Source organism: Aethalodelphis obliquidens, unplaced genomic scaffold (assembly GCF_003676395.1).
Source record: "Aethalodelphis obliquidens isolate GAN/ISIS:26980383/991018 unplaced genomic scaffold, ASM367639v1 scaffold5, whole genome shotgun sequence".
Taxonomy (NCBI): Eukaryota; Metazoa; Chordata; class Mammalia; order Artiodactyla; family Delphinidae; genus Aethalodelphis; species Aethalodelphis obliquidens.
The window spans coordinates 12,348,794-12,373,119 of record NW_020837949.1 but is presented as its reverse complement, the minus strand read 5'-3'; the positions used below and the strand labels follow the sequence as shown (position 1 = coordinate 12,373,119).

The 24,326-nt window shown below is 48.1% G+C and overlaps 2 protein-coding genes across 12 annotated transcripts in view; one reads left to right on the top strand and one right to left on the bottom strand.

The window, feature by feature from the left end:
* AGK (acylglycerol kinase) overlaps nt 1–4,830 on the top strand; it is an 86,572-nt gene extending 81,742 nt beyond the window's left edge. For 8 of the 11 annotated variants that reach the window (XM_027101702.1, XM_027101699.1, XM_027101709.1 and 5 more), the window contains 2 exons: nt 1,907–1,991; nt 3,434–4,497. In XM_027101702.1, the coding sequence (XP_026957503.1) occupies nt 1,907–1,991; nt 3,434–3,571 (223 nt within the window). In that variant the 3' untranslated portion in view covers nt 3,572–4,497. Of the gene's footprint in view, nt 1–1,906; nt 1,992–3,433 lie in introns of all 11 variants that reach the window. The other 3 variants (XM_027101706.1, XM_027101705.1, XM_027101707.1) reach the window with 2 other exon arrangements.
* A 5,613-nt stretch (nt 4,831–10,443) lies between these two features.
* The window catches only part of DENND11 (DENN domain containing 11), a 48,857-nt gene continuing 34,974 nt past the window's right edge, over nt 10,444–24,326 (bottom strand). Inside the window, exons 4-9 of the mRNA XM_027101711.1 lie at nt 23,507–23,660; nt 19,133–19,271; nt 18,098–18,229; nt 17,808–17,958; nt 17,232–17,300; nt 10,444–15,571 (exon numbers count right to left, since the gene is read on the bottom strand). Coding sequence (XP_026957512.1) covers nt 15,376–15,571; nt 17,232–17,300; nt 17,808–17,958; nt 18,098–18,229; nt 19,133–19,271; nt 23,507–23,660 — 841 coding nt within the window. The 3' untranslated portion in view covers nt 10,444–15,375. The remainder of the gene's footprint in view (nt 15,572–17,231; nt 17,301–17,807; nt 17,959–18,097; nt 18,230–19,132; nt 19,272–23,506; nt 23,661–24,326) is intronic.

Sequence of the window (24,326 nt, the reverse complement as noted above, 5' to 3'; positions counted from 1 at the left end):
CTGAGTGCCCATGCGCTCCAAGAGGAGATCCAACCGAGGACTTGTCTGCTCTGGGAACCACAGCACCCCCTTGTCATCTGAGCTGGCATGTGTAGTGCACCTCTCCTGCTTGGCCTCCCCCATTCATTTCGGGAAGATCAGAGCATGGGAGCCATCTTTGTCTTTCGACCGAAGTGACAGGATTCAGGGTAGTGTGGTATCATGCCCAGAATTTTGGCTTCAGGGTCGGAACTACTGGGTACAAATCTTGATTTTGCTACTCACTGGCCTTATGACTTGGACAAACCCTTCACCTTCTCTGAATCCTCTTCCCTGTGTATAGAATGGTGTGGTAGAATCACCTCCATCAGGATTGTTCTTGAGTCTCATACAAGGGACTGTGTGGGAAAACTCTTTTTCAGTGTGAAGCACTTCACAGCATCCGTTAGCATTCATGTCAGCCCACCTTGCCCTCTTCCCAGGGCATTGATGGAAAGGTGTTGAGTACCTTGGACATTTTCCAGGCTTCTTTCCCTTTTCCACTACAAAATACCCTTCCAGGTCCTGTCTGATTTATTAAGCCCTACCTCTGCCAGAATTTTATTGGTTAAGGATGCTCTCAACCCTCTGCCAGCCTTCAAAGCATCTGAGGAGGCTGTGTGTTACCATGCCAACTGGGAATCTTCTCAGCTTTTTATGAGCTCTGTCTCAGAGCTCCCTCTGGCGCCCATCTAAGGATCAGACATTTCTGCTGCCGCGGCCGGGTCTCCATGGCTACTTCATTCTCTGCACCAGCACCGGCAGTACAACGTCTTTCATCAGTTTGTGTTATTCTTGCCTTTGGTACCAATTCTTCAGTTGCTGAATAGCTGCTTCTGCAGCCTTTGATTTACTTAACTGTAGTATAAGGAAGAAGGGAAACGTCTTTCTTCTCCTAGGAAGGGTCCACAAACCACACAGTGTCTTAACTGAAAGTCTGGCCAGTGGGACCAGCTATATTTGAATCTCCTTCATAATACTGACATCCAAAAATAGGAAGAAAAACCGGTGATACTGCTTAAATTAGACGAAGTCATTATGTTCTGCGTTGTTGCTGTCGTCATCTTCAGCAGCAGAAATAACATGGTTTCCTTTTGGTCTCTACAGGAAGTGAAATCAAGTAATGTCCGTTTCCTCTGGGTATCTGATAAGAACATTGTAAAGCTGCTTTAGAAAATGGATGAAGTTTCATAGATGAAGGAATTACTCTTGTTAATTAATGATAAAGAATGGACTGAGATTAGCTTTTACCCCTTTTCCACTGACGCTAACTGGCTGAAGGGTATATACACGAGGGGGAGTGTGTGTGTGTGTGTGTGTGTGCGTGTGTGCGCGCGCGGACAGGCTGATAATTCTACTCTAAAGCCATGTAGTCAAAGTAAAGATGCACTGTGCTAAGTAGACTGTTTATATCAATATGGAGAATCATTCAACTAAGACTGGTTGTTCCTATAAATAACTAGTTTAAATTAGAATAAAAAATTTTCTCCTTTAAGTAACAGACTCACAAGAAGTACCAAATATCAAAAGTTTAGTACTTTTTTCTAAAGAATTTCATTTCATTCCAATTTTTAAATTTGAGTTTTTTAAATAGCCCAAGAATTAGGTATACATGGAACTATTTAAAAATGAAACACAATTCAGAGAAAAATCAGTCTTAACTTCAAGCACAGCTCTCTGCAGTAAATAAACCTGCTCAAACTAGAATGGATCTCAACACTAAGCAAGAATCACTGGGGGGAAAATTATTCACAGAACCCCATGGTTCAAGAGATCTTGAGTCCATCTATTTCATATCATCAAAAGACAGGCAGAACTTGCTATGTTCTTGCAGTTGAATGCAGCTGCCAGCACTGGTTTCCAAGCTTGCTTTTTCCTGTACCAACAGAAGTAAAAAGGTGAGAGACCCCAAGGTGCGTGCTGACGGCACCGAGTGTCTTCAGGCCAGCCGCTGCACTTTGCTTCTTCCTGAGGTGAGCGGGGGTGAGCTGTCCCAGAGCTTGTGGTTCTTTCCCGGTCTGTCTTTCTTCCTGTTTTCTTCCCCCTCCTTCCTATAAACAGACCCTTTTTTAGGTACCTTATACGTGCTGAGCACTGTGCCAGGCTCTGGGCTACATTAAGGGAGACCTGAAAAGATGACGGAAGCCCCTTCTGAGCCACGGGTTTAGAGTTGGACTCCTGAAGACTTCCGGTGTTGTCAAGCCAAGGTTCTGTAAAGTGACCCTTAGGTCTCCCGAGCTTTTATTTTTCTGAATGTAAATTATGCAGATAGATACTATACCCACAAAGTTCTCCAGTTAGCAAATGTTAATAGTGGATTATGGCTTCACTTTTTTTTAAAAATTTATTTAGTTTATTTATTTATTTTTAGCTGCGTTGGGTCTTTGTTGCTGTGTGCGGGCTTTCTCTAGTTGCTGTGAGCGGGGGCTACTCTTCATTGTGGTGCACAGGCTTCTCACTGCAGTGGCTTCTCTTGTTGTGGAGCATGGGCTCTAGGCGCAGGGGCTTCAGTAGCTGTGGCACGGGGGCTCAGTAGTTGTGGCTCGGGGGTTCTAGAGCGCAGGTTCAGTAGCTGTGGCACACGGTCTTAGTTGCTCTGTGGCATGTGGGATCTTCCCAGACCAGGGCTTGAACCCATCCCCTGCATTGGCAGGCAGATTCTTAACCACTGTGCCACCACGGAAGTCCTAGCTTCACATTTTTAAAAAAGGATCTGGAAGCAGTTTTCAGGATGGCAGTAAATTTTTCTGTACTGGGAAATACCAAGCTTAGTAGAATAACCTATAAGTGGAAAAACACTTACTACAGGTGGCTTCTGAAGACCTGTGGCTCTTAAACTAAGGTGTTCAAAAAGGCAGGTGTCCCCAGTGGCTGGCACCATAGTTTCAACACAGCAAATGTTGAATTAAATGCATGAGTTACAGAAGGGTTTTATAGAATCTGTAATATTAATGTTGCTATACCTTAGGTATAAAGCTAAGCGAGTCCTAAAGAACCATGAGAATCATCAAGTGGCTGTAATGGCTTTCCTCCGAGAATTGGCTGTGTTTCTCGCTTTTCATTTGAGAAAGATTAGGGCTGAGGACATACACGTATGTTCTATGACTTCCTTAAAGACGTGACAGGACCCTGTCTTACAGTAAGCATTTGAAAATGATAACCTTGTTTCACAAATCCCAGAATACTCTGGGAGGAGACAGAGGCCACTGAAACCTTTTTCATGGTGGTAGAATAGGGCTATTTCCAGAACCAGCCCCGTGTCTGACACAGGCACCGAAATACTCTTTTCAAAGAACATTAGACCAGAGCCTCAGAGAGGAGGACCTTTTCCCTAACAACCTGCTCCGGTGCTCTAGTGATGACGAATTCCAGCCAGCGTGGGCGTGAGCTGTTGTGAATATTCTCTTCTCCACAGGGAACAGGCGGCTCCTTCAGCATCGACAGCGAGGAATACGAGGCGATGCCCGTGCAGGTGAAACTGCTCCCCAGGAAACTACAGTTCTTCTGTGACCCTCGGAAGAGGGAGCAGCTGCTGCAAAGCACGGCCCAGTGAGCGGGCTGCAAGTGGGCGCCCGAGACTGCACTTTAGGCTACCCTGGGACCAAAAGGCAACCAAGGCCTCCCCGTCCCTGCAGCGCTGTCAGAGGATCCCAAGGGCCCGTTCATGGCAAGTACCCTCCACCCTCCTCTCTAGTGCTTCCCAGCTTTGCAGCCAGCTTCCCAGCAGCGCATGCTTTGACTCTGCTGTGACAGCCCGTCCCTTCCACATACTGCTTTTCCTCAGGCTAGTTCCAGGAAATCCCCACCCTCAGTGGATGGAGAAGGGCTAGACCTTGTTCGCTCCCCTGAGTGGGAAGCAGGGTCCTGGGCTGAGTGGCTCGTCCTCTCCTGGTGGGCTCTGTGGCCGCCCTGGGAAGTCTAGGGAAGCACCTGCCCTCTGCGGCCTCGTCCCGTTCCCCAGGCTCCTCCACGGGTGCTGCTACTCTGTGAGCTCCAATTCTTAGCGTCTTTCAGTTCTCTCCTTAATCAAAAACATACCTGAGGTGTTTCCCTCTTCAGCCATGGCTGAAATACTGTAAAATACGTTTTTTCCCCTGAAGTAGTGCTTCTTAAATGTTGGTTTGCATGAGAACCACCTGGGGTGCATGTTGAAAACTGACTCACTTGGGGCCCAACCCAAATCTAATAACTCAGTCTGGGGCTGGAGCCCAGGAATCTGCATTTTTAAAAAGGTGTCCACCTTCCCCAGGTGGTTCTACTACAAGAGGTGTCCCCCAAACTGAACAGGACACAGTCTTGTAAAGCAGCGGTCCACACACTACTCTGCTTAGGTATTTCCTAAAAGTATTCTGAAAAATCATGTATCCCCTCAGTTTTAAGTTGACAGCTAAAATTTTTCATGGAAGTTAGTTGCCAAAGTATGTACTTTCTGGTGTCATGTAAATATTGATATTTTAAAATAAAACTGACATCACTGTCTTAAACATATTCAGTGTAATTGAAATACATAACAATTTAACAGTCATCCTCCATTTACAAAAGTAAGTTTTTTGTCATTGAAAATGTCGATTATCCTTGTATGGTTATCTCCAAACCACTTTCAGCAAATACTATCATAATGTAATGTTTTTATGCTTGAAATTTTCTTTCCATTGGACCTGTCTTCTTGCCACCAAAAAATGTAAGTGGAAGTAACTTTTTTTTAGTTCTTCAAGTGTTAACTCAGTACAGAATAAATGTTATAAATTATTGAAATACAATTGATGAATATTATAAATTTTTGATAATTAAAAAATCAACATTTTATTAGAATGCTCTTTATCCTAGAGTTCATTTATCAAAAAGCAGTTTTTCTGTGTTGTTTATTCAAGTTTTTTTAAAATTTTTGTATTGGAGGTTAGTTTCAGGTGTACAGCAAAGTGATTCAGTTATACGTATACATGTATCTATTCTTTTTCAGATTCTTTTCCCATTAGTTTATTACAGAGTACTGAGTAGAGCTCCCTGTGCTATACAAGCAGGTCCTTGTTGGTTATCTATTTTAAATATAGCAGTGTGTACATGTCAATCCCAAACTCCCAATCTTTCCCCGTCTTTCCCCCTAGTAACTATAAGTTCCTTCTCTAAGTCTGTCTCTGTTTTGTAAATAAGTTCATTTGTATCATTTTTTTTTAGATTCTGCATATAAGCGCTATCACATGATATGTCTTTCTCTGACTTATATCATTTAGTATGATAATCTCCAGGTCCACCCATGTTTCTGCAAATGGCATTATTTCATTCATTCCATTGTACATATGCACCACATTTTCTTTATGCATTCCTCTGTTGATGGACATTTAGGTTGCTTCCGTGTCTTGGCTATTGTAAACAGCACTGCAGTGAACACTGGGGTGCATGTATCCTTTCAAACCATGTTTTTCTCCAGATAATATGCCCAGGAGTGGGATTGCTGGATCATATGGTAGCTCTGTTTTTAGTTTTTTTGATGAACCTCCATACTGTTCTCCATAGTGGCTGCACCAGTTTACGTTCCCACGAACAGTGCAAGAGGGTTCCCTTTTCTCCACACCCTCTCCAGCATTCATTGTTTGTAGACTTTTTGATGATGGCCATTCTGACTGGTGTGAGGTGATACCTCATTGTAGGTTTGATTTGCATTTCTCTAATAATTAGTGATGTTAAGCATCTTTTCATGTGTCTGTATGTCTTCTTTGGAGAAATGTCTATTTAGGTCTTCTACCCATTTTTGGATTGGGTTGTTTTTTTTGATATTGAGTCGCATGAGCTGTTTGGAGATTAATCCCTTATCAGTCACATCGTTTGCAGAGATTTTCTCCCACTCTGTGGGTTGTCTTTTCATTTTGTTTATGTCTCTCCTTCCTATTTTGTTCTCTTGTGATTTCATGACAGACTTTTAGTGTTTGGATCCCTTTTTCCTTTCTGTGTGTGTATCTATTGTAGATTTTTGGTTTGCAGTTACCATGAGGTTTTGATAAAACAATCTTGTTTATATATCTGACTGCTATAAGTTGGTCTTTTAATTTCAAATGTATTTCCAATATCCTGCATTTGTGCTGTCTTCTTAGAGTTGCTGGTTTTGATATATTTGTGTGCAGATGATTTCCTCCCTTTTCTGTATGTTTGCCTTTACTGGTGAGCTTTTCCATTCATAATTGTCTTGTTTCTAGTTGTGGCCTTTTCTTTTCTGCCTAGAGGAGTTCCTTTAGCATTTGTTGCAAAGCTGATTTGGTGGTGCTGAATTCTCTTAGCTTTTGCTCGTCTGTAAAGCTTTTGATTTCTCCATCAAATATGAATGAGAGCCTTGTGGGGTAGAGTATTCTTGGTTGTAGGTTCTTCCCTTTCATCACTTTAAGTATATCGTGCCACTCCCTTCTGGCCTACAGAGTTTCTGCTGAGAAACCAGCTGATAACCTTATGGGAATTCCCTTGTACATTATATGTTGCTTTTCCCTTGTTGCTTTTAATACTTTGTCTTCAATTTTTGCCAATTTGATTGCTATGTGTCTCAGCATATTCCTCCTTGGGTTTATCCTGCCTGGGACTCTGTGCTTCCTGGACTTGGGTGACTGTTTCCTTTCCCATACTAGGGAAGTTTTCAGCTATTATCTCTTCAAATATTTTCTCAGGTTCTCTCTCTCTGCTCCTTCTGGGATCCTTATAATGCAAATGTTGGTGTGTTTAATGTTGTCCTAGAGGTCTCCTGGATTCTCCTCATTTCTTTTCATTCTTTTCTCTTTGTTTTGTTCCATGGCAGTGATTTCCACCATTCTGTCTTCCAGTTCACTTATTCGTTCTTCTGCCTCATTTATTCTGCTATTGATTCCTTCTAGTGTATTTTTCATTTCAGTTATTGTATTGTTCATCTCTATTTGTTCTTTTAATCTTTTAGCTCTTTGTTAAACATTTCTTGTACCTTCTTGATTTCTTGTACCTTCTTGTGCCTCCATTCTTTGCTGAGATCTTGGGTCATCTTTACTATCATTACTACGAATTCTTCAGGTGAACTGCCTCTTAGTTGTTTTTCTGGGGTTTTATCTTGTTCCTTCATCTGGGACATATTCCTCTGCCATCTCATTTTGTCTAACTTTGTGACTGCGGTTTCCATTCTGCAGGCTGCAGAGTTGTAGTTCTTCCTTGTGCGGTCTGCCCCCTGGTGGCTGAGGCTGTCTAAGAGGCTTGTGCAGGCTTCCTCGTGGGAGGGACTGGTGCCTGCCCACTTGTGGGTGGACCTGGGTCTTGTCCCTCTGGTGGGCAAGGCCAGTGTCAGGGGTTGTGTTTATCGGGCAGCTGTGTTCTCAGCAGGACTTTAAGTAGCCTACCTGTTGATGGGTGGGGCTGTGTTCCCCACCCTGTTGTTGTTTGGCCTGAGGCGTCCTAGCACTGGCTGTTGGGTGGGGCGAGGTCTTGGTGAGAAAATGGTGGCCTCCAAGAGGGCTCATACCAATGAATACTCTCCAGAACGACTGCTGCCAGTGTCCTTGTCCCAACAGTGAGCCACAGCCGCCTCCCACCTCTGCAGGAGACCCTCCAATACTAGCAGGTAAGTTACAAGGTCTCTGCTTTTTCCCTGGATCGTGGTGCACATGAGACCCTGTGTGTGCCCTTCCAAGAGTGGAGTTTCTGTTTCCTCCAGTCCTGTGGAATTCCTGCAATCAAACCTCATGGGCCTTCAAAGCCAGCTTCTCTGGGCACTCCTCCTCCTGTTGCCAGACCCCCAGGCTGGGGAGCCTGACATGGGGCTCAGAACTTTTACTCCTGTGGGAGAAGTTCTGTGGTATAATTATCTTCCAGTTTGTGGGCTGCCCACCTGGCATGTACGGGGTTTGATTTTATCACGATTGCACCCCTCCTACAATCTCATTGTGGCTGCTTCTTTGTCTTTGGATATAGGGTATCTTTTCTGGTAGGTTCCAGTGGTTTTTTTTGGTCAACGGTTGTTCAGCAGTTAGTTGTGATTCTGTTTCCGTAAGAAGAGGTGAGCTCACGTCATTCTATTCCACCATTCTGTCTTCTCCCAAAAGCACATGTTATTTACAGCTAAGGTGAAACAAGGCTTAACCTTATAGATGTAAATACATAAGTAAGCAGATGGGATAGAAAAAATTCTGTTATCACGACAATGTCATGCAGTTCTCTTGAGTTGCATATCAAAAATCACAGTGACCTATCAACAGCTTGATTAGATCCCCCTTTAGTTTGCTGAAGACCGAGAACCAGAAACTTACCCACCTTGCTAAGGATTCAGTAGCTAGGCATGATAATCACCTTGGCGCCCCTGAGGTTTTTATATTCCAGAGGGCAGTGCACCACAGTAAGCTGGATGAGACGTAAGGTTTTCTTTTTGTAAAGAGGAAGGAAAATTGCACAAGGGGGAAGAGGGAAAGGAGAACTGGCTGGCTCACCCTCGGGTAGATCAGTTTTAGGGCAGTGCATGTGCCGGCACCCACGAACCCCTTGGAGAGTGAAGATCAATGCTTAAAGGATTATAAAGCAGCTATGAAAAGACCATGACTGAAAAGCCCATAAAATAATGCTTACCTGTTTACCTCTGTGTTCTTCAGAGTGGTGTTAAAAGCTGTGCTTTTGCAAAAACAACAAAAAGCAGGCAGGTCCAAGCATGCAGTCTAAGGAGCAGCTGCTCCATACTGCCCGTGGAGGGGAGAGGGGGTGCTGTGGTGCAGGAAAATATGGTCTACATGAGCCGAGAGAATCCGGCATACATTGGTTCTATAAGAGAGTGCAACAGACCAGCACAGAATCTTGGCTACCAGCATGTATGTGTTTTAGTGATTCTAATTTTTCCATAGAAATAATGGAACATATGATTGGGGAAGGAGATTTAATTCAGATGAGTTTTTATTCATTTTTAAATGTAAATATGTCCTAGTTCAAATTTTGTTTTCTTGATTCAGACTATTTACTGAGAACATGGTTGCCTTACCATCTATTGCCTTCTTTCTGTTGTCCTTCCATATAAGGGCCACGTACAGGATGTTTCAGCAGCTATGAGAGACCCTCGTCAGCTAGACCTGGAATGCTGAGGGGTGTGAGGAGAAGCCGAGTCCCCCCTTCCTGTTTAGTACAAACCTTTTGTCAGACTAATTTCACTCAAAAACCAAGAGTATTTCTATTAAAAACAGAGCAGATATTTTATATTAAATATAGTTCAGTATAAAGCCTTTTGCTTAACCCCACGGCCAATTCGTATGCATGGGTGTAATTACTATGTGCCAGTGCTTTACACGTGCGACTGCTTAGCTGTCTGTGTTCCCACAACCCTAGGAAATAGGTAATACGTGGTCATGTCACTTGGAAGGTAGGAACCTGGCTTGGAACACAGAGCTAACAATGTTAGGAACTGAGTCTCTACTGCCTTAAAATAACTCACTCCCCAGAAGGGTAAAAATAAAGTGTGTGTGTGTGTGTGTGTGTCAGTATATGATGTTTGTTTTAAAGTAAACTTAAGTAGAAGGAAGATGTGAAACAAAAAAGCTTTGGTCTCTGTGGGGTCCTTCTCCAGAAGTTGTCTGATACGATGGAGGGTGCACAGTCCTGGCTTTTCTGATGGAACGGGGACGGTTATTTCCAACTTCGGTTTCCATTACCTGGAGAATGTGTATCCAGACCGTGGCCTCAAGGAGGACAGGCACCAGCTCTGGTTTCTTCCATCATCACCGTAAGCGAGGTCAGTGCTGCGCGCCACGGATTCTGCTCGTGCCCTGGGCTGTTGCTGCTTCCTACCACAAGCCGTATTTCTTGGACCAAGTGAAGGACTGCAGCACACATGTTCATGTTAAAATGTGAATTTTAATTGTAAAAACTGTCTTCTGTAAATATAGTTATATCAACCTCTCTGCATACAACTTGGTTCAGATATATACACATATGATACACACAGATGTTATTTGTACCACAGAACAAAATCGATTCAAGAAACATTTACTCTTCGGGATGAACCCCAGCTTCCTTTAGGCCTTTAAAATGATCACCATTGAAGAGAGAGAACAACACACCCAGATGCAGTATATTCAGGGTGAGATCTATGAACTGTCTTACTAATTTCATACTATGAGGTAAACACTTGAAACAAAAACAGATTCCGTTTCTCTTATTGCTGTAACTCTTGCACTGGGGTATTAATCAAAGTAGGGGTTTGACGTTTAAGGCGACAGGGAGACTATGCTGATCCTAACTTGGCAAAAACAGAACTTTTCCCGAGGCTTACAACTGTTTCTTTTTCAAAAAAGGTTTCTCTCTCAGACCTATAAAAAATTTAGCCAACAAGCTTGGGATAAACAAGGAGGTTAGTTTTGTTCTTCCTCTACTCTGTACCCCTAAAGTCTCCTACCCCGTCTGTTCAAAAGCACAGAATCTACAGCTTTCCTCACTGGTCTTGGAGGGCTAGACCGAAACTCATTTCCTGATGCTGCCTTCAAAATGTTTTGAGACTTTTATCTTTGCTTGATTTGGCCAAAGGAAGGAGTTTTCACTCCAACGTCAATGGTATATGTTAACAGCCAGTGAACTCAGTGACCCGTGCGTGGATTTGTCATTTCGTGGATCATCTCCAGCTAGTTCATAATACCCTACACCCCACCCCTGCATCCCCCAGCGGTCCTCAGAAAGCAAAGTACATGTACCATGAGTCTAAAGAGGCATTCCACAGCAAACAGAGGTCATTCATACCTAGCCTTCCATGGTAGTTAAATAAATGTTCTGAATTTAGACCCTATTACCTCTAAAAGCCCACTACGCTGAGCTTCTAGAATAAATGCTAAAGAGATGAATGCAGGGCTTTACTTCTCCGTCATCATTTCTCTAGCTCTGGAAAATTCTTACTTCCTTTCTAAATGTGCAGTTTCACCAAGTGGCCCCTGTGTTCCAGCTCCACAAATGAGTCAAAGTGCCAGTTATAAAACTACCCCTGCCTCTCACCTGCCTCCAGCATGATCACATTCACCCCCTTTCATACAAGAATCTTACTTAAGGTTGGTGAATGTCTGTCATCCTCCATCGGACTGTCAACTTTATCTCCTCGAGAGGCTGTGTTAGATTTCACAGGACAGTCCTTATTCACTCACCCAAACATTTAAATAACAAAACTCTTATGGGGTCTCAGCTGCTTCCAAATTGCAATACTGCCCGTTTCTTCTAGGATTATAGTTTTGAAATTTCCTTCCAACATCTGCATACTCAATTCATCACATAGTAATATCGATATAAAAATAAACTTCCATTTCTTATAAGAAAAACATGAACTAAATTCACAGTTAGCCTTTTTCCACAGCACTCCACCCCAGTAGCTCCGGGGAACAGAGGTATACTGGTAATACAAATGGAATATTAAAAATCCATGACTTGGGAGTAAAAGGAGCCCTGAACTCCTCTTCCCCTACCTGAATCACAAAAGGGCTTTCCTGAAATGAGAGGGGACGGACTGGCCTGCTGGAGTGAGCCCCAGGTCTGCAGGATCCTCACTGCAGGGCACTAAGTACAGCAGGAATTCAGGGAAAAGACCCGAGGACTGGCCCTTTCGCAGAGTCTGAGCCCACCAGCCAGGAACCTAACGGGGAGATGAAAGCCCGTGTGAGACACGCCAGTCCCCATACTAACCTTGCCTGTTGGAGAACTGTCATCACACCAAAGCAAGTTCACTGTCTTATTCTATTCAGCAGCGCCCTCCCCCTCCTCTACCTCTGCAAGTATGATCCGTCCTGGGAGTGGAGGAAGCACCTCAGCTCATTCCCTGGGCTCTGCAGTTTCATTTAAAACAAAACAAAACAAAACAAACAGTCCCTGAGGTCCCCGCCTCTTCCTTTAACTGCCGTTAAAAGGTTAACTCTTCACTGCCCTTTACAAAAGGTTCCCCAAAGGCCTCGGTTTAAAGGTGAATAATCTTACCTTTTTATTGCGTTTGAAGGGCTTTCAGTGTATCAAGACAAATAGCAAGTTCATCCTCAGAACCACCAGAATGAAAAACAGTGATTCAGCCATGATTGCACTTATCTTTACCTTCTAGCTAAAATACAGGAGTTACACTGATAAATGAACCTTCACACGTGGCACTGAGAATTATCTGCACCCTGTGCTATACTTAAATTTCCCATCTTGATTTTCACGTGGGACAAAACAAGGTAAGTTATAAATGCAAATTCCTATGCTAAATTATTTCTATCGCTATATCAATGAAGTTAGCGTCCCTCCCTCAGCCAAATGGAAGATATGATGCCAGGATGAAGGATGGCTCCGGGAGACAGATGCCTGCTGACCCACAGCAATCCTAACTCACCGGGGGCTGTACAGGCACTTCCGCTAGCAGGGATCTACACCAGGCCTACGGAGTGCTTCAGGCTTAGTAAAAGCCAAAGCTAATTCTAAACTCTTATTTGGCCCATACTTTTCGGTCTGGTGAAAGATAAGTCCTACCATTTCTGACTCCTGAAGAGTCCTAATCCAGAGGACAACTGGACATTGTCCCAAAGGCTGAATGGTACCATCTGCCCAGCCTGCATAAGTGAAAAGTCCATTTCACCAGAACTCTGTCGTACCTTACAGACATCAACAAACCCCAAGCCTGGGTTCTAGGTCCCACAAGGACTCTCGCCACCGAGAGTTTCTTCTAACTTGACTCAGGGGTGACCTGGCAGCCCCCGTGTCTCAGGTCAGCAGTGTTTCCAAGTTAGGACGTGGCTCGCAGCTTGGCGTTAGATCAGGCTTAAAGTCCCCCAGCAGGACCACGCCAGCTGGTACAGTGGGGAGGGAGGGGGGTGGTCCAAGGGTCTAGAGGGACAGGAGGCCCCCGACCTGCTCCAGAAGGCCACAGTAGCAACAGTAACCCCTGTCCCTTCTGGGGACAGGGAAAGGGACATTCTCCAAAGCTTCCAAACAAAAGCAGGGGGGTTCTCAGAAAATATTTCCACAGCGACACACAAGCAGGTCTGTGTGGCCTCGAGCTTCTGCCGTCCCTGCGCAGGGAGTCTTGCCTGGTACCTCACCTACGAACTCCCCTCTCAGGGACCTGGCAGCAAGCGACGCCGTGGGTGCTGCCCACCTGAGAGAGCCTTCAAACGGTGACCTGTGACCTCGGGAGCAAGAGGTGCCACATCTGCATTCCCGGGGGACGACAGGCAGTGACGAGGGTAACCACAGGGCAACGGTGCGCCGGCCGGCCCAGCAGAGGGCGCTGCACTAGACTCCTGGCCCCCCCGCAGGAAGCTGGCAATGCAGGGAAGAACCAATGCTTGGGTTTCCTCTTCAAGGTCGGCCGAGCCCAGGGTGCGTATGACCTCAGAGTGGCACTGCCTCATGGGTGCACCCCTCCCAGGGCCACCCCCAGCCCAGACCTCTGCGTGAGCATCGGGGGGACACACAGAGATGCCAGATGGACAGCTGCCTAGGACGGCAGGGAGCTAAAAGGAGCACAGAAGCCTGGGCCCACCATTCAAAGGGAGATACAGGAATCTCATCTTCATCCTACTACCTTTACATCAGCACGTCTGAGCTTGGAGTTACAATACCACAAAAACAAAAGCGTTCTCACGCAGAAGGCCTCTGGAGCAGAAGTGCTTAAATAGAGTATTCTCCCAGCAAATTCCCCAGCTGCACAGAAAGAGGGTCTGCCTGTGTCCTCCACGAGAATCTGACCTTCCCTTTTACGCCCGCCCCTACTTCTGACCACCCACCCCCAACAGAGAAAGCCCTGAGCCTTCGGATACCACTAAAAGTATATAAAAGTAACCATAACTTGACCCAAGTTAGAAAGGCCACTTCTTCTCCAGTCACTCTTCCAGGAAAAAGGCAGTGAAGCTTCAGCTTCTAAACACAGATTCTTTTTTTCGTTTGTAAACATATGTATTACTGAAATAAAGGCTAAAGCCACAGGGGAGAAAAATGTACAGTTTACAATTCAATGCCCAAAGTGATTTATATACTTACATAAAAGATGCTACCTTGATTAATCAGTGTCTGTGCATTTCCACATGCGAATTTCTTTAGTCTTCAATTCCATGTCAAGGGGCTACAGTGAAAATATTTTTAAATAAAGCAATAAGCCCTATAAAGCTAGTCTTCAGATAAGACATGTGACCCATCTATTTGGAAGTCATCTCTGTGGACATTTGCCTGGCTGGAACTTGGTCCCAGACATGGACATACGGATGGCTATTCCAATAACAGAGCCAGGCAGGAATGGTGAAGGGCAAGAAGTTATTTGTCACCAACAACCCAGGATCCCAAGTCAAAATCCTAAACAGACCCCAAAAGACCTAAACGCTGCTCCAGGAGCTCGCTTCTCTGGCTAACAGACTGACTGTCTCACCTAAGCTGGCATCCACCGAATGCCCCAGCCAAAGAGAACAGGCAGGGCTGACAGGAGCTGTCCCAGGGCAGAACACTCTGGAGCAAAGCAGAGGAGCTCACTCTCAGGGTTCCCAACTACTTTCCTGGGTGGAGGGACTGCCACGTTTGCTCTCTAACAAACCTGTACCTCTCTGGTCCCAATTACTCAGTTCGACAAATGTCGTCTCTGCTAAAGAGAAGTTCGTTTATCAGGGCTCCAAACTGGTACACACTCTTGTTAACATCGGCCCGAAGGAATCTGCCAGCCCGTCCCCAAGAGGAGGGGATTCAGAGAAAAAGGACGATTACGTGGAGTGGCCACCATTAACTTACTCAGAGAAAGGTTTCAAGGCTTCATTCTACAATTTTAGCTCTCAGGTGACTGAGAAGCAACCTCTCCCTGTCATCTGTCCTTAGAGAAGCTCACACTTGGTGACAGAAATATCCTTTGTCCCTCTTTGAAGTCTCTTACCTATGTGAACAGAGAAAACACAGATTGACTCTAATAAACAGGAAAAGGGATTTGATCCCAAGACTAGACTCCCAGAACTGATTAAAATAACCTTGAAAGGCCACCTGGTCTAGCTTCTGCTTCAGGCAGGTGGACATCCAACGCCACACTGGATGGACAGCTGTCTTATTCTTGATATGTCAAGCGACAAGGACCAGACAGACTTTCTCAACAGTCCAGCCCCACGTTTCCAGAGCTCAGCCCGCGCCTGGTGATACGCGGCCTTTGCCCCATCTCCTCAAGTCCCTCAACAAGGCAATGAGAGAATCTGCTCTGATAACTCCTAAGACCAAACCGGCGGCAGCTCTGAAGGCGGTAGCTTTCAACGACCTACAAAACCAAGGTGCTCTCATCTTACCTCTTGGGAGGGAGGAAGGGAGGGAAGGCGATGCAAAAGTTACATTTGTTGGAAGTATAAACAGTATTCCTTTGTGTCAACTTAATTAAAAATCAGGCCATCTGGGGCCTGGGTGAACTCATCCTTCCTATGGGCAACAGGGGTTGTCAATGACCAACATGACATCGATGCCGTAGGCCTCCAGCAGGTCCATGAGAAAGCTCCGGTCTCCTTGAGGGTCTAGACCCATGCCCCGGGCATGCTCAGCCGTCAGAGTTTTGTCTTGACTGGCAGATACCTCCAGTAAAGTCTGAAATATCCGATTGTTTTGCTCTAGGAAAAACCTGCATTCACAAGACAAGACGTGGGAAAGGGAGGGCAGAAAAGACACGAAAGCTCACCAAGTAAGCCGCACGTGGGGAACCAAAACTACACTGCTTTGCTTGATATACTTTTAAATGGTTTCAAATCTCAGACTATCTTTTAAAAGAAGAAAACAGGATAGAAGTTAAACGGTTATTCAAGTGCCGCTAAGGTCAGCAAAAAACTGGCGTTAACCGTGGTACGACGAGCAAAATCTCTAAGCAACTGATGGTCTGACTGCCAACAATTTCTTTTCCGGTTGAGAGGGAGGTCACTAGGGGTTTAAACACAGCTGCAGGGAGAGGCCCCGTAAACTTGGTTCCCCTCTTTCTGCTTAGTCATAAAGGGAAGAGAAGGACAGAAGACAAAACCAAAAAAACTGATAATGCAGTTCTGAGGTCAAGACTTAATGTGAGAAAGTGAAATTCACCTTCAAAGCCCTGGCTGGGTAAGTAGAGCCCGCAGCAGGAGGTGAGCCTTCCTAGAGGCAGAGAAGGGCTCTGAATTGGCTCTCCAGGCCCTGAGGCACCCACACAGAAAAGGTGGAGCTCAGGGGTGCTGCGGCGGGCACGAGGCAACCTGAAGCCAGCCCTGCTGGAGCGGGCAGTGAAGGCGGAAGGGGAGTCAGCCTGGAGGTACCGGTATCGCCACAGCTCACCACCATCTGTACGCAGCTGTGTGCTTTCGATTGCTTTTTTTAATTATGCACAGAGCATGATTTGAATGTCACAAACTTAACAGTACTGTATGAATATATGAACTGTAGTCAGAAAAGGCATTAACTGTCTAGACTTTTCAGCTGTGTTCCACAGAGCAAGGTGCCTAGTGCCCAAAGCAGCTCCGGGCGCTCTGGAATGTCTGATTCAATAGACCGTGTCAAGCCTTGATGAGTCTGCTGCTTCTCTGCTCAGTTCCCAGATACTTTTACAGCTAAACAGCATGTATGCATTAGAAAGTACACTTTATTAGAATCAAAGTACTGCACCTTTGTTGAATTATCAAAGCCAATATCAAAGCCAGAAACAGTTCTAACTCAAGTGCTATTCCCCACCCCCATCCTGGGAGGCGGGGTAGGAAGACCAAGCCGGAAGCTGGGAAGATTGTTTCTGGTTCAATTACAATTCTGTTCTTAACACTGAGCACTATTTCACACAGCTGCTTATGAATGGGATCAGTGCTACGAGGTATAAAGGCCATGGCTCCCACCCTGACCACCAACAGCTCTGAAGGAAAGAAATGTCCTTCGATTCAAGAGTTAAGTTTCTGATTAGCCCATAATACTCAGTTCAAGGAACTGCTCCATGCAAAGGAAGCAATGGAATGAAAAGCCCCTGCATCCCGAGGGACACACAGAGCTCCTACGCAGCAGACATCTGGATGTAGATGCCCAACAGGAAGACAGCTGCGGGGACTCCCATTTTCTCTTAAAAACCTTCCCCTGCTGCTTTAACTTTTCTGGGTCCCCCTAACAGCATTTTGGGGCTCAGGTTGACTCTGTGTGGAGCCCAGCTCTAAGTGCCCTTGGTGGCAATAAAGGGCATCCTTGGGCTGCAGCAGGTAACACGGGAGGGATCCAGGCTAAAGCCGTTAGTGCTAAGGGACCCACGGGGAGGCCCACAGCCGCCGCCTGGGCTGACTTACAGCACAAAGAGGTCCTCTTCACAGGGGTTATAATCTCCTTCTACCTCCTGGGAATACAACAGCATCTGCCTGTCGGGGAGGAGACGCCCGTCAGCCTCTGGCGCAGCTACGAGGACCCCAGCGATGGGCTAGGTCACCGGCCAGGCATCTGCGTGGGCCACCGCCTCTCAGGAAGGAGGCTGATCCAGAGCGACACACGCACCCTGGCCCCCGTCCAAAGGCAGGGAGAGCAGCAAAGATAAACGGGGCTTGGAGTCCAGGGCTGGTTCTGCCCGTGTGTCATCCCACTCAAGTGACCACCTTTCCTAACTGTCATAAAATAGGGATGAGGTGATGAGACCATTTATTTCGCCACTGATACCAACACGCTTCCTCGGGCCTCACAGATTCCAGAGGCCGCCAGAAAGGAGTCTCCCCTCACATGCCTGCTGCCCATCGGTATGTGCTGGGAGCTTCCTCAACCCCGGGTCCCGGCAGAGGGGCAGAAAGGTGCCCAGAGGGAAGGGGCGGCAGGCGGGCTTGACGGGAGCCCACCCCCACCCCCACCCCCCGCCGCAGCCCCGGGCTCTGAGCTACCTCTGCTCACTGAGCCGCCGGTACTTCTCCCGGTCGGCACTGTTGATCTTCAGCAGCGGCTGCAGGTGCTCGTGGTGCGTCTTCACATTCTGGTTGTCCACGTAGACGTCGTACAGCTCCCGCTTCTCCTCAAAAATCTTCTCGGTGGTGCCTGCGGGAGCTGGGCTTCAGGCGGCAGGACCCCGGAGGACGGCCCTACAGGGAACCAGCCCGACGCTGCCGGGAAAAGGAGGGCCCCGGGCGACCCCGCCAGGGATGTGCGGGCAGGATGGGGCGGGCCCCATACTCACAGGCCACGTAGGACACCTCTACCTCCAGGCTCTCGATGTCGGCCACGTTCACGTAGAAGAAAGGCTTGGACTCGGGAACGGTGCCCCCGATGCCGGGCAGGGAGACGTTGGCTAGGCAGCAGCAGCAGTACACTGCGGGGAGACGGTGGAGGTGAGGCCGCCCGGGCCCCTCCGGCCCCTCCCTCCCAGCCTGCGGCCACCTTCTCGGAGCTGTCAGCTCCACCAAGGCGCTCAAACCCAACGGACATGTTTCAGTCTGCGTCTCACGAGGCCCTGCTTAGCATTTGGCGCTGGTGACCCTCTCCCTTCTCAGAACTCTTACCCACCGCGACCCCCGCATCTCCTGGTCCCCTCCCCTCTTCTGACTGCACGCCAACCCCCACTCTGCCTTCCGCCTTCGCTGGCTCACCTCCCAGGCCTGCACCTTACACGCTGGCACGTCCCTCCTCACTCACATCCTCCCCAAACGACGGCACCCACCCCCCGGCTATCAGCTCGGCCTCTGTGCCACCCCCAGGTCTGTCTCTGTGGCCCAGCCTGTCCCCCAAGGTCCTGACCCAACTGTAGCAGTGCCTAGAGTACCGCTCGAGAAGGCCTCAGAGCAGCACACACTCGTCACGTCCAAGGTAACTGTCACACTGCCCCCCACCTGCTCCTCCTTGGTCCCCCCCCGGTGGCCTCACCGTCCTCAGCATCCTGGATCCTGCCTCTGTTACGTCACATACATCAGAACCTCACAACCCAGACGCCAGGCTTTGCCAGGTTTCTCTCTTAAACATATCAAGCATCCATCCTCTCTGCTTTAACCCAGACCCTTCTCCCTCACCAGACCACTGATGTGTTACCCGATCCATCTTCCGTACCGCCAGAGTCCACATTCTACAATACTAATCCAACCGTGTCACTCCCAGGCTTAAAACCCCTGAAGCCCTGATATGGCTCAATCCCTTCTGGCCTTGGTCAACACTGGAAAGACTGGGGCAGTTTCTGTTGCAGAGAACTTGGGAAGAGTCCCTGACTTTGGCTTCTAGTTACCTCTATAGCACACGACGCCCACTGGAGGGGGAGAAAAGATCAAAATGCGCTTTCGAAGTAAGGCAAATTTCCAAAGGATGAGTATCTGTTCCCCAAAGAACTTAATAAACTGAGACATGCAGCCAGCTGGGTGTGTGATCTGAAAAAATTAAAAGGGGGTGGGAGGGGAATAGCTTGTTAGAAATATTGCAAAAAATATTCAATACAGGTGTATGCTAACCACCCCTTCCCCTGCCAACAACAACAAAAAAAACAAGGTACCACCAAACAGATTCAATAAGGGACGGTTACTTCCACGTAAAATGGTATTTTTCACGTTCAAAGTCTTATCTTTAAACTAGAGGTCCATCATTCAACAGCTCCCCTGATACACCAAAGTGTGAGTTTAGGGATCTTATAAACTACTTCAACTGGGGGAAGCGGTGCAGAGGAAGCGAAGCTGGGCGTAACTTCTGAGAGTCTCTCCGAGGTGACGGACACCTCAGTGAGAACGTTCAGCTCCCAACACGACTGAGCACCGGAAGGAAGAAAAGGATGCGCTGACAGTGCCGGGTGAGACCCCAAGCGTACAGGGACCCGGCTCCCGTGCGAGGTGACGTGTGGGCACAGATGACAGGTTACCCCACGGGGCTCCCTGACACAAGCCCCCGCACCTAAGCCCACCTCCGCCTCCTCTCAGTGCTGGATGCGAGGACCCTCAACCCTGAGGGTCGCCTCCCGGGACCCTGCCGCCAAGGCACATCCCGGCGTCAGGAGCTCGAGCTCTGACCCAGGGAAAGCTGGGGGCCTGTCCTGCTCTGCCCTCTACTCACAGGGAAGCCTCGGGAAAGCCAGCCAACATTTCGGGCTCTCTTTCCTCATCTGTAAAATCGGGAGACCACTGTCACATCCTTCATCTGGCTAGAAGGACCATTTGAGAAAAACCGTGTGGAACCCTTAGCACGTGGGAAAAGCCACATGCAGCAGCCACAACTGTCGCCGACGAGACGTGAGGCTTCAAGCCAGGTGCTCTGTGAGCCTTCTGGAAGGTCACTTTCATGCTAAAGCGTCAGAAGGGACACTGCTCTTCACCCGTTCGGGACGCAGGTGAGAGCACTTCTGGAGGCAGGTGCCACCGGCACCAAGGCCGCGCGCTGGGTGTGACACCTGCCAGCCCCCTGGGGCACCCGCCACCCGAGCCCCGGGGTGGCCGCAGCGCTCCGCCAGGCCCCCTCCTCCGGACCACCCGGGAGAGGGCTTCCCCACCCAAGGCATCGCCCCGCACCACAGCCACCCCCCGCCCCGTGCCTGCGGAAGGGCTGTCCCCCGAGGGGCCCCGCCTGCCCTCTGCCACTCCTTTGCCACCACGTCCCAGCTCTCCGGGAGGAGGGGCAGCGCGCGACCACGGCTGCGCACTGCGTCCAGTCGCTCTCGTGAAATCGCGCATCCTCTGCTTCCCTCCCTTCTCCTGACTCTTCCGCTCAGCCCCCGCCGGCCTCCACCCGCCAACCAGACAGAACAGAGCCAAAGCCCCTCAGGTTCTTCTCAGCGCCCACTCTGCTTATCTTCACGCCCTAAACGTGTGCCTCTCCTGCACGAAGGTCTGGCAGGGTTTTGTCCAAATGTGTCCTGAGCCCTAGAATCCTAGAGTAAACCAGCAGTCCTCAATTCTGCCTGTACTTATTTATTCATTCATTCATGGACACGTGTACCTTCTGGCAAGAAGCACTTCCCACGTGCTCGCTTTGTGCCCTGAGCTAAGCAGTCTGGCTCCCACGATGAACAGGAGGCCAGGCCCTGCCCTGGCACAGGGTACAGGCTGGCGGCAGAGGCGGGAGGCCAAGCCCTTAAAGGCCAGGCTGATGCGAGCCACGATGGCGGGAGGGCGGGGGACTGCAGGAGGGCGTGCGGAGGCTGCCCCTCCTGGGCCCGGCGAGCGGTCCTCCTCACTTCGGAGAGAGGCGGCCCCGCAGACGGCGCCTCGACCCATCTCCGGCCCAGCTGCACGGCGCCACCCACATTTCTCCTGCTTTTGCTCCAAGCCGTTTCCCTCCTCGTGGCCTTGCAGCTGCTTCTCCTGACTTGCCCAGTTCCCACCTGTCTTCCCTCTGCCCTTTCATGCCAGGTACGCTCTCCACTTCCTGTTCTTTCACCATTGCTGGCAAGCCCCTCGGGGTTCATGCTTCATCCCTCACGTTTCACCTGCAGCCCCCTAGGAAATGCATCTGCTCCTGCGGCTCACTCCCCCCATTTCTCTCTCCCACTTTCCCATTTCCCTGGGGGAACATTGACCAGCCACCATTGGGCCTCAGAGAGACTGCGATCCTGCCTTCCTCTCACTTTCCAGGTTTTTTTTTTTTTTCCCTCTGTAACAGTCTTAAATCTGACCTCTACTTTATAAGCTTATTTAAAATTTTTCTTTATGTATGTGTTCGCTTTGTAAAAAATTCACCAAACTGTATACTTAAAATGTCTTAACACGTCGCAGGTGCACAGTGCCAGCGGTCTGAGCGCCAGCTGTGCAGCGCCCCTTCTCCAGCTCCTGTGGTTTTGATAACGTCACTTTTCCCTCTTTGTTACTCCAAAGAGGGAGCACGTGGCAGGGAGCACGTGGCAGGCAGCCTCCAAACCCCCAGGGATGTCCCCACCTATTGGTGTTTATGGCCTTATGCAACCCCCTCTTCCTCTTGAGGAACTTGCTTTTAACCACGAGAATACGGCAACATTGCAGGGCTGTGACTTTCCACGGTTAGGTACAAAGGATTATGACTTCCATCTCGCCAACAGTCTTTTTCACTTGTTGGCTTTGATGAAGCAAGCCATCATGTTGCGGAGAGACCCACTGGGGGCAACAAACAGTCCGCAAGGCGCTCAGTCCAACAGCCCTCAAGGAACTCAATCCTCCCAACAACCACGTGAGCTCAGAAGTGGCTATTTCCCCAGTCAAGCCTTCAGATAAGACCCCAACCTTGACTGCAATCTCATGAGAGACCATGAAGAGGGGACCCAGCTAAGCCACGCCTGGATCCCTGACTCACAGAAACAAATATGTACTGTTTTAAACCATTAATTTGGGGGCAATCTGTGATGCAGCAACAGATAACTAATATAGGGTGGTGCCGCTGTCTGTATCTCTAGTGTTTAGGTTATCTTGTTACCTTTCCGTGCCTCTGGTTTTCCAATTCCTGTATTACCAATTCCCTGTATTGAATTAGTTCGAAATATCTGACATAGTTTGTGTTTTCCTAACAAGACCCTAACTGGTACTCATTCAGGTTCATATTCCATGGTCTAGTATTTAAGATTCTCTACAATCTGATTCCAACCTATTTTTCCAATCCTTTCTCTCCTGGCCGGCTGACATTGAAATTCAATCCCAGTCAAACCATTCTGCTCACATCCCACGAACTTGCCCTGGGCTTTCTCACGCCCACGACCTCACAAAGGCAGTGGAGTGGGCTAAGTGAGCGCTGGCCTTGGCATCAGGCCTGTGTTTACATCCTGGCTCTATCTCCTACTAGCTATAAGGCCTTAACCAAGTCACTGAACCTTTATAAACCTCAACTGGTTTATCTGTAAAACATGGATTTAAAAAAAAAAAATCTACTTTAAAGAGTGCTGCAGCAGGTACTGATAAATAGCTAGCAGAATGTCTAACTCACAGAAGGTGCTGACAAAGTGACGGACCGTGGTCCCCACTGTCGCTCATGCCTTCCCTCAGTCTGGAATTAGCTCCCCTCACTTTCCCCCAGACAAATACTTCAAGGACCAACTCCTCTTGCAAGATGCCTTCCCAGAGTTCTCTAGAACTCATGGCATAATTTCTCTACCAGGGAGCCTGAAATTTCCACTGAAGTATCTTGTGACCACCTGTAGGTGGCGGGAGATGGGAAGGGGGAAGTGCAGGATGGAGATGGGGGGATGGGGGAAAAAGAAGGAGGAGGGGTGATCTTTGTACCCTCCCAACGCCTAACACTTGGCTGGGTGTTTCGTTAATGGTAAATAAACACATTCTAGTATTTACAAAGTACTTCAGGACGAAAATACACAATAAAGGAATACCGAAACTACTGTAACTAAGAAATATCTTAACTGCGCAAACGCTTCATCTTTAGTTCAAATGTCTGCCTTTAAACTACCTGAGGCAATCGCTAGAACCAGGAGTCCACCACTGCTGGCCTATCAGTACGGCTCTGCACCATGATTACAGAAGTATTAGAAAGCATGTTAGTTTAAGATAACTTGCTTTATGTTTTAAAAGCATCAAATGCTTAGGTTACAATCCTATTCTATCAAAAGCAGACTTTGGGCATCAGCCCAAGACACAATTTCCTTATTCATGAAAACAATAATCAACAACTGCTGTCCCCAGACCTAAGTCCGGGGCTGACCTACCTTCATCTCGGGGTACATGTACCGGTGGATGGAAGGCAGCCAGTAGACAGGGGGCAGGCTGCCACCTCTCCCCGGACTGGCATGGAGCACCCCCTTCTTGTCCTCGTAGAATGCAGCCAGACGAGAGTAATGTCCCGGTGTCTCCAGCTGGTGTCTGCACGACACACACGCACAGTAAGAATGGCTCTTCCCACAGACCTGCCACTCACCCCCTGGCCCCAAGGGAAGTACTACTTTGGTGGGGGTGGGGAGGGCAAAGGCCTAGATAAACTAAAAGACCCCCTTCTTGAGGTCGCCTAGAACGCCTCCTTTGGTGTTACAGAAGCTCCTTATGAAAAACTCTAACGTAGGCTCTGAAACTCCCCAACAGTGCTGTGGACGCAATCTCCTCCTCCTGGGAAAGAGGAGGAATTAACAGTCTGTAACTAATGTCTATGGTTCTCGAGCAAAGGATGCTTCCCAGAGAAGGGGTAACTTGGAAGACCATGAATTCCCTGCTTGAAAGCTGCTCTTTGTTGAGAAAGCATGCTCGTGTTCTTGCTTTGCTGATACAAAAGAATAAGACGGAAGAGTACCCCTCAATGTCTCAAATAACGGAAAACAATGACTGGATGTCACGAAGGGCTTATAATTTTTGCACCAAGTAATAAAGTAATAAAAAGCTCAGAATCTCTTTTATTCCCCAACCTAGTCTGCTCGGGTGGCAGAGACTCGGCTGTGGGTAGTTCTGTCAACTAACCCCCAAATCAAGAAAGCAACATGGAGGCCTTGGAGCATCTGGGCAATGGAGAATCCAATCCTGTCTTCAGGTCAAGCACAG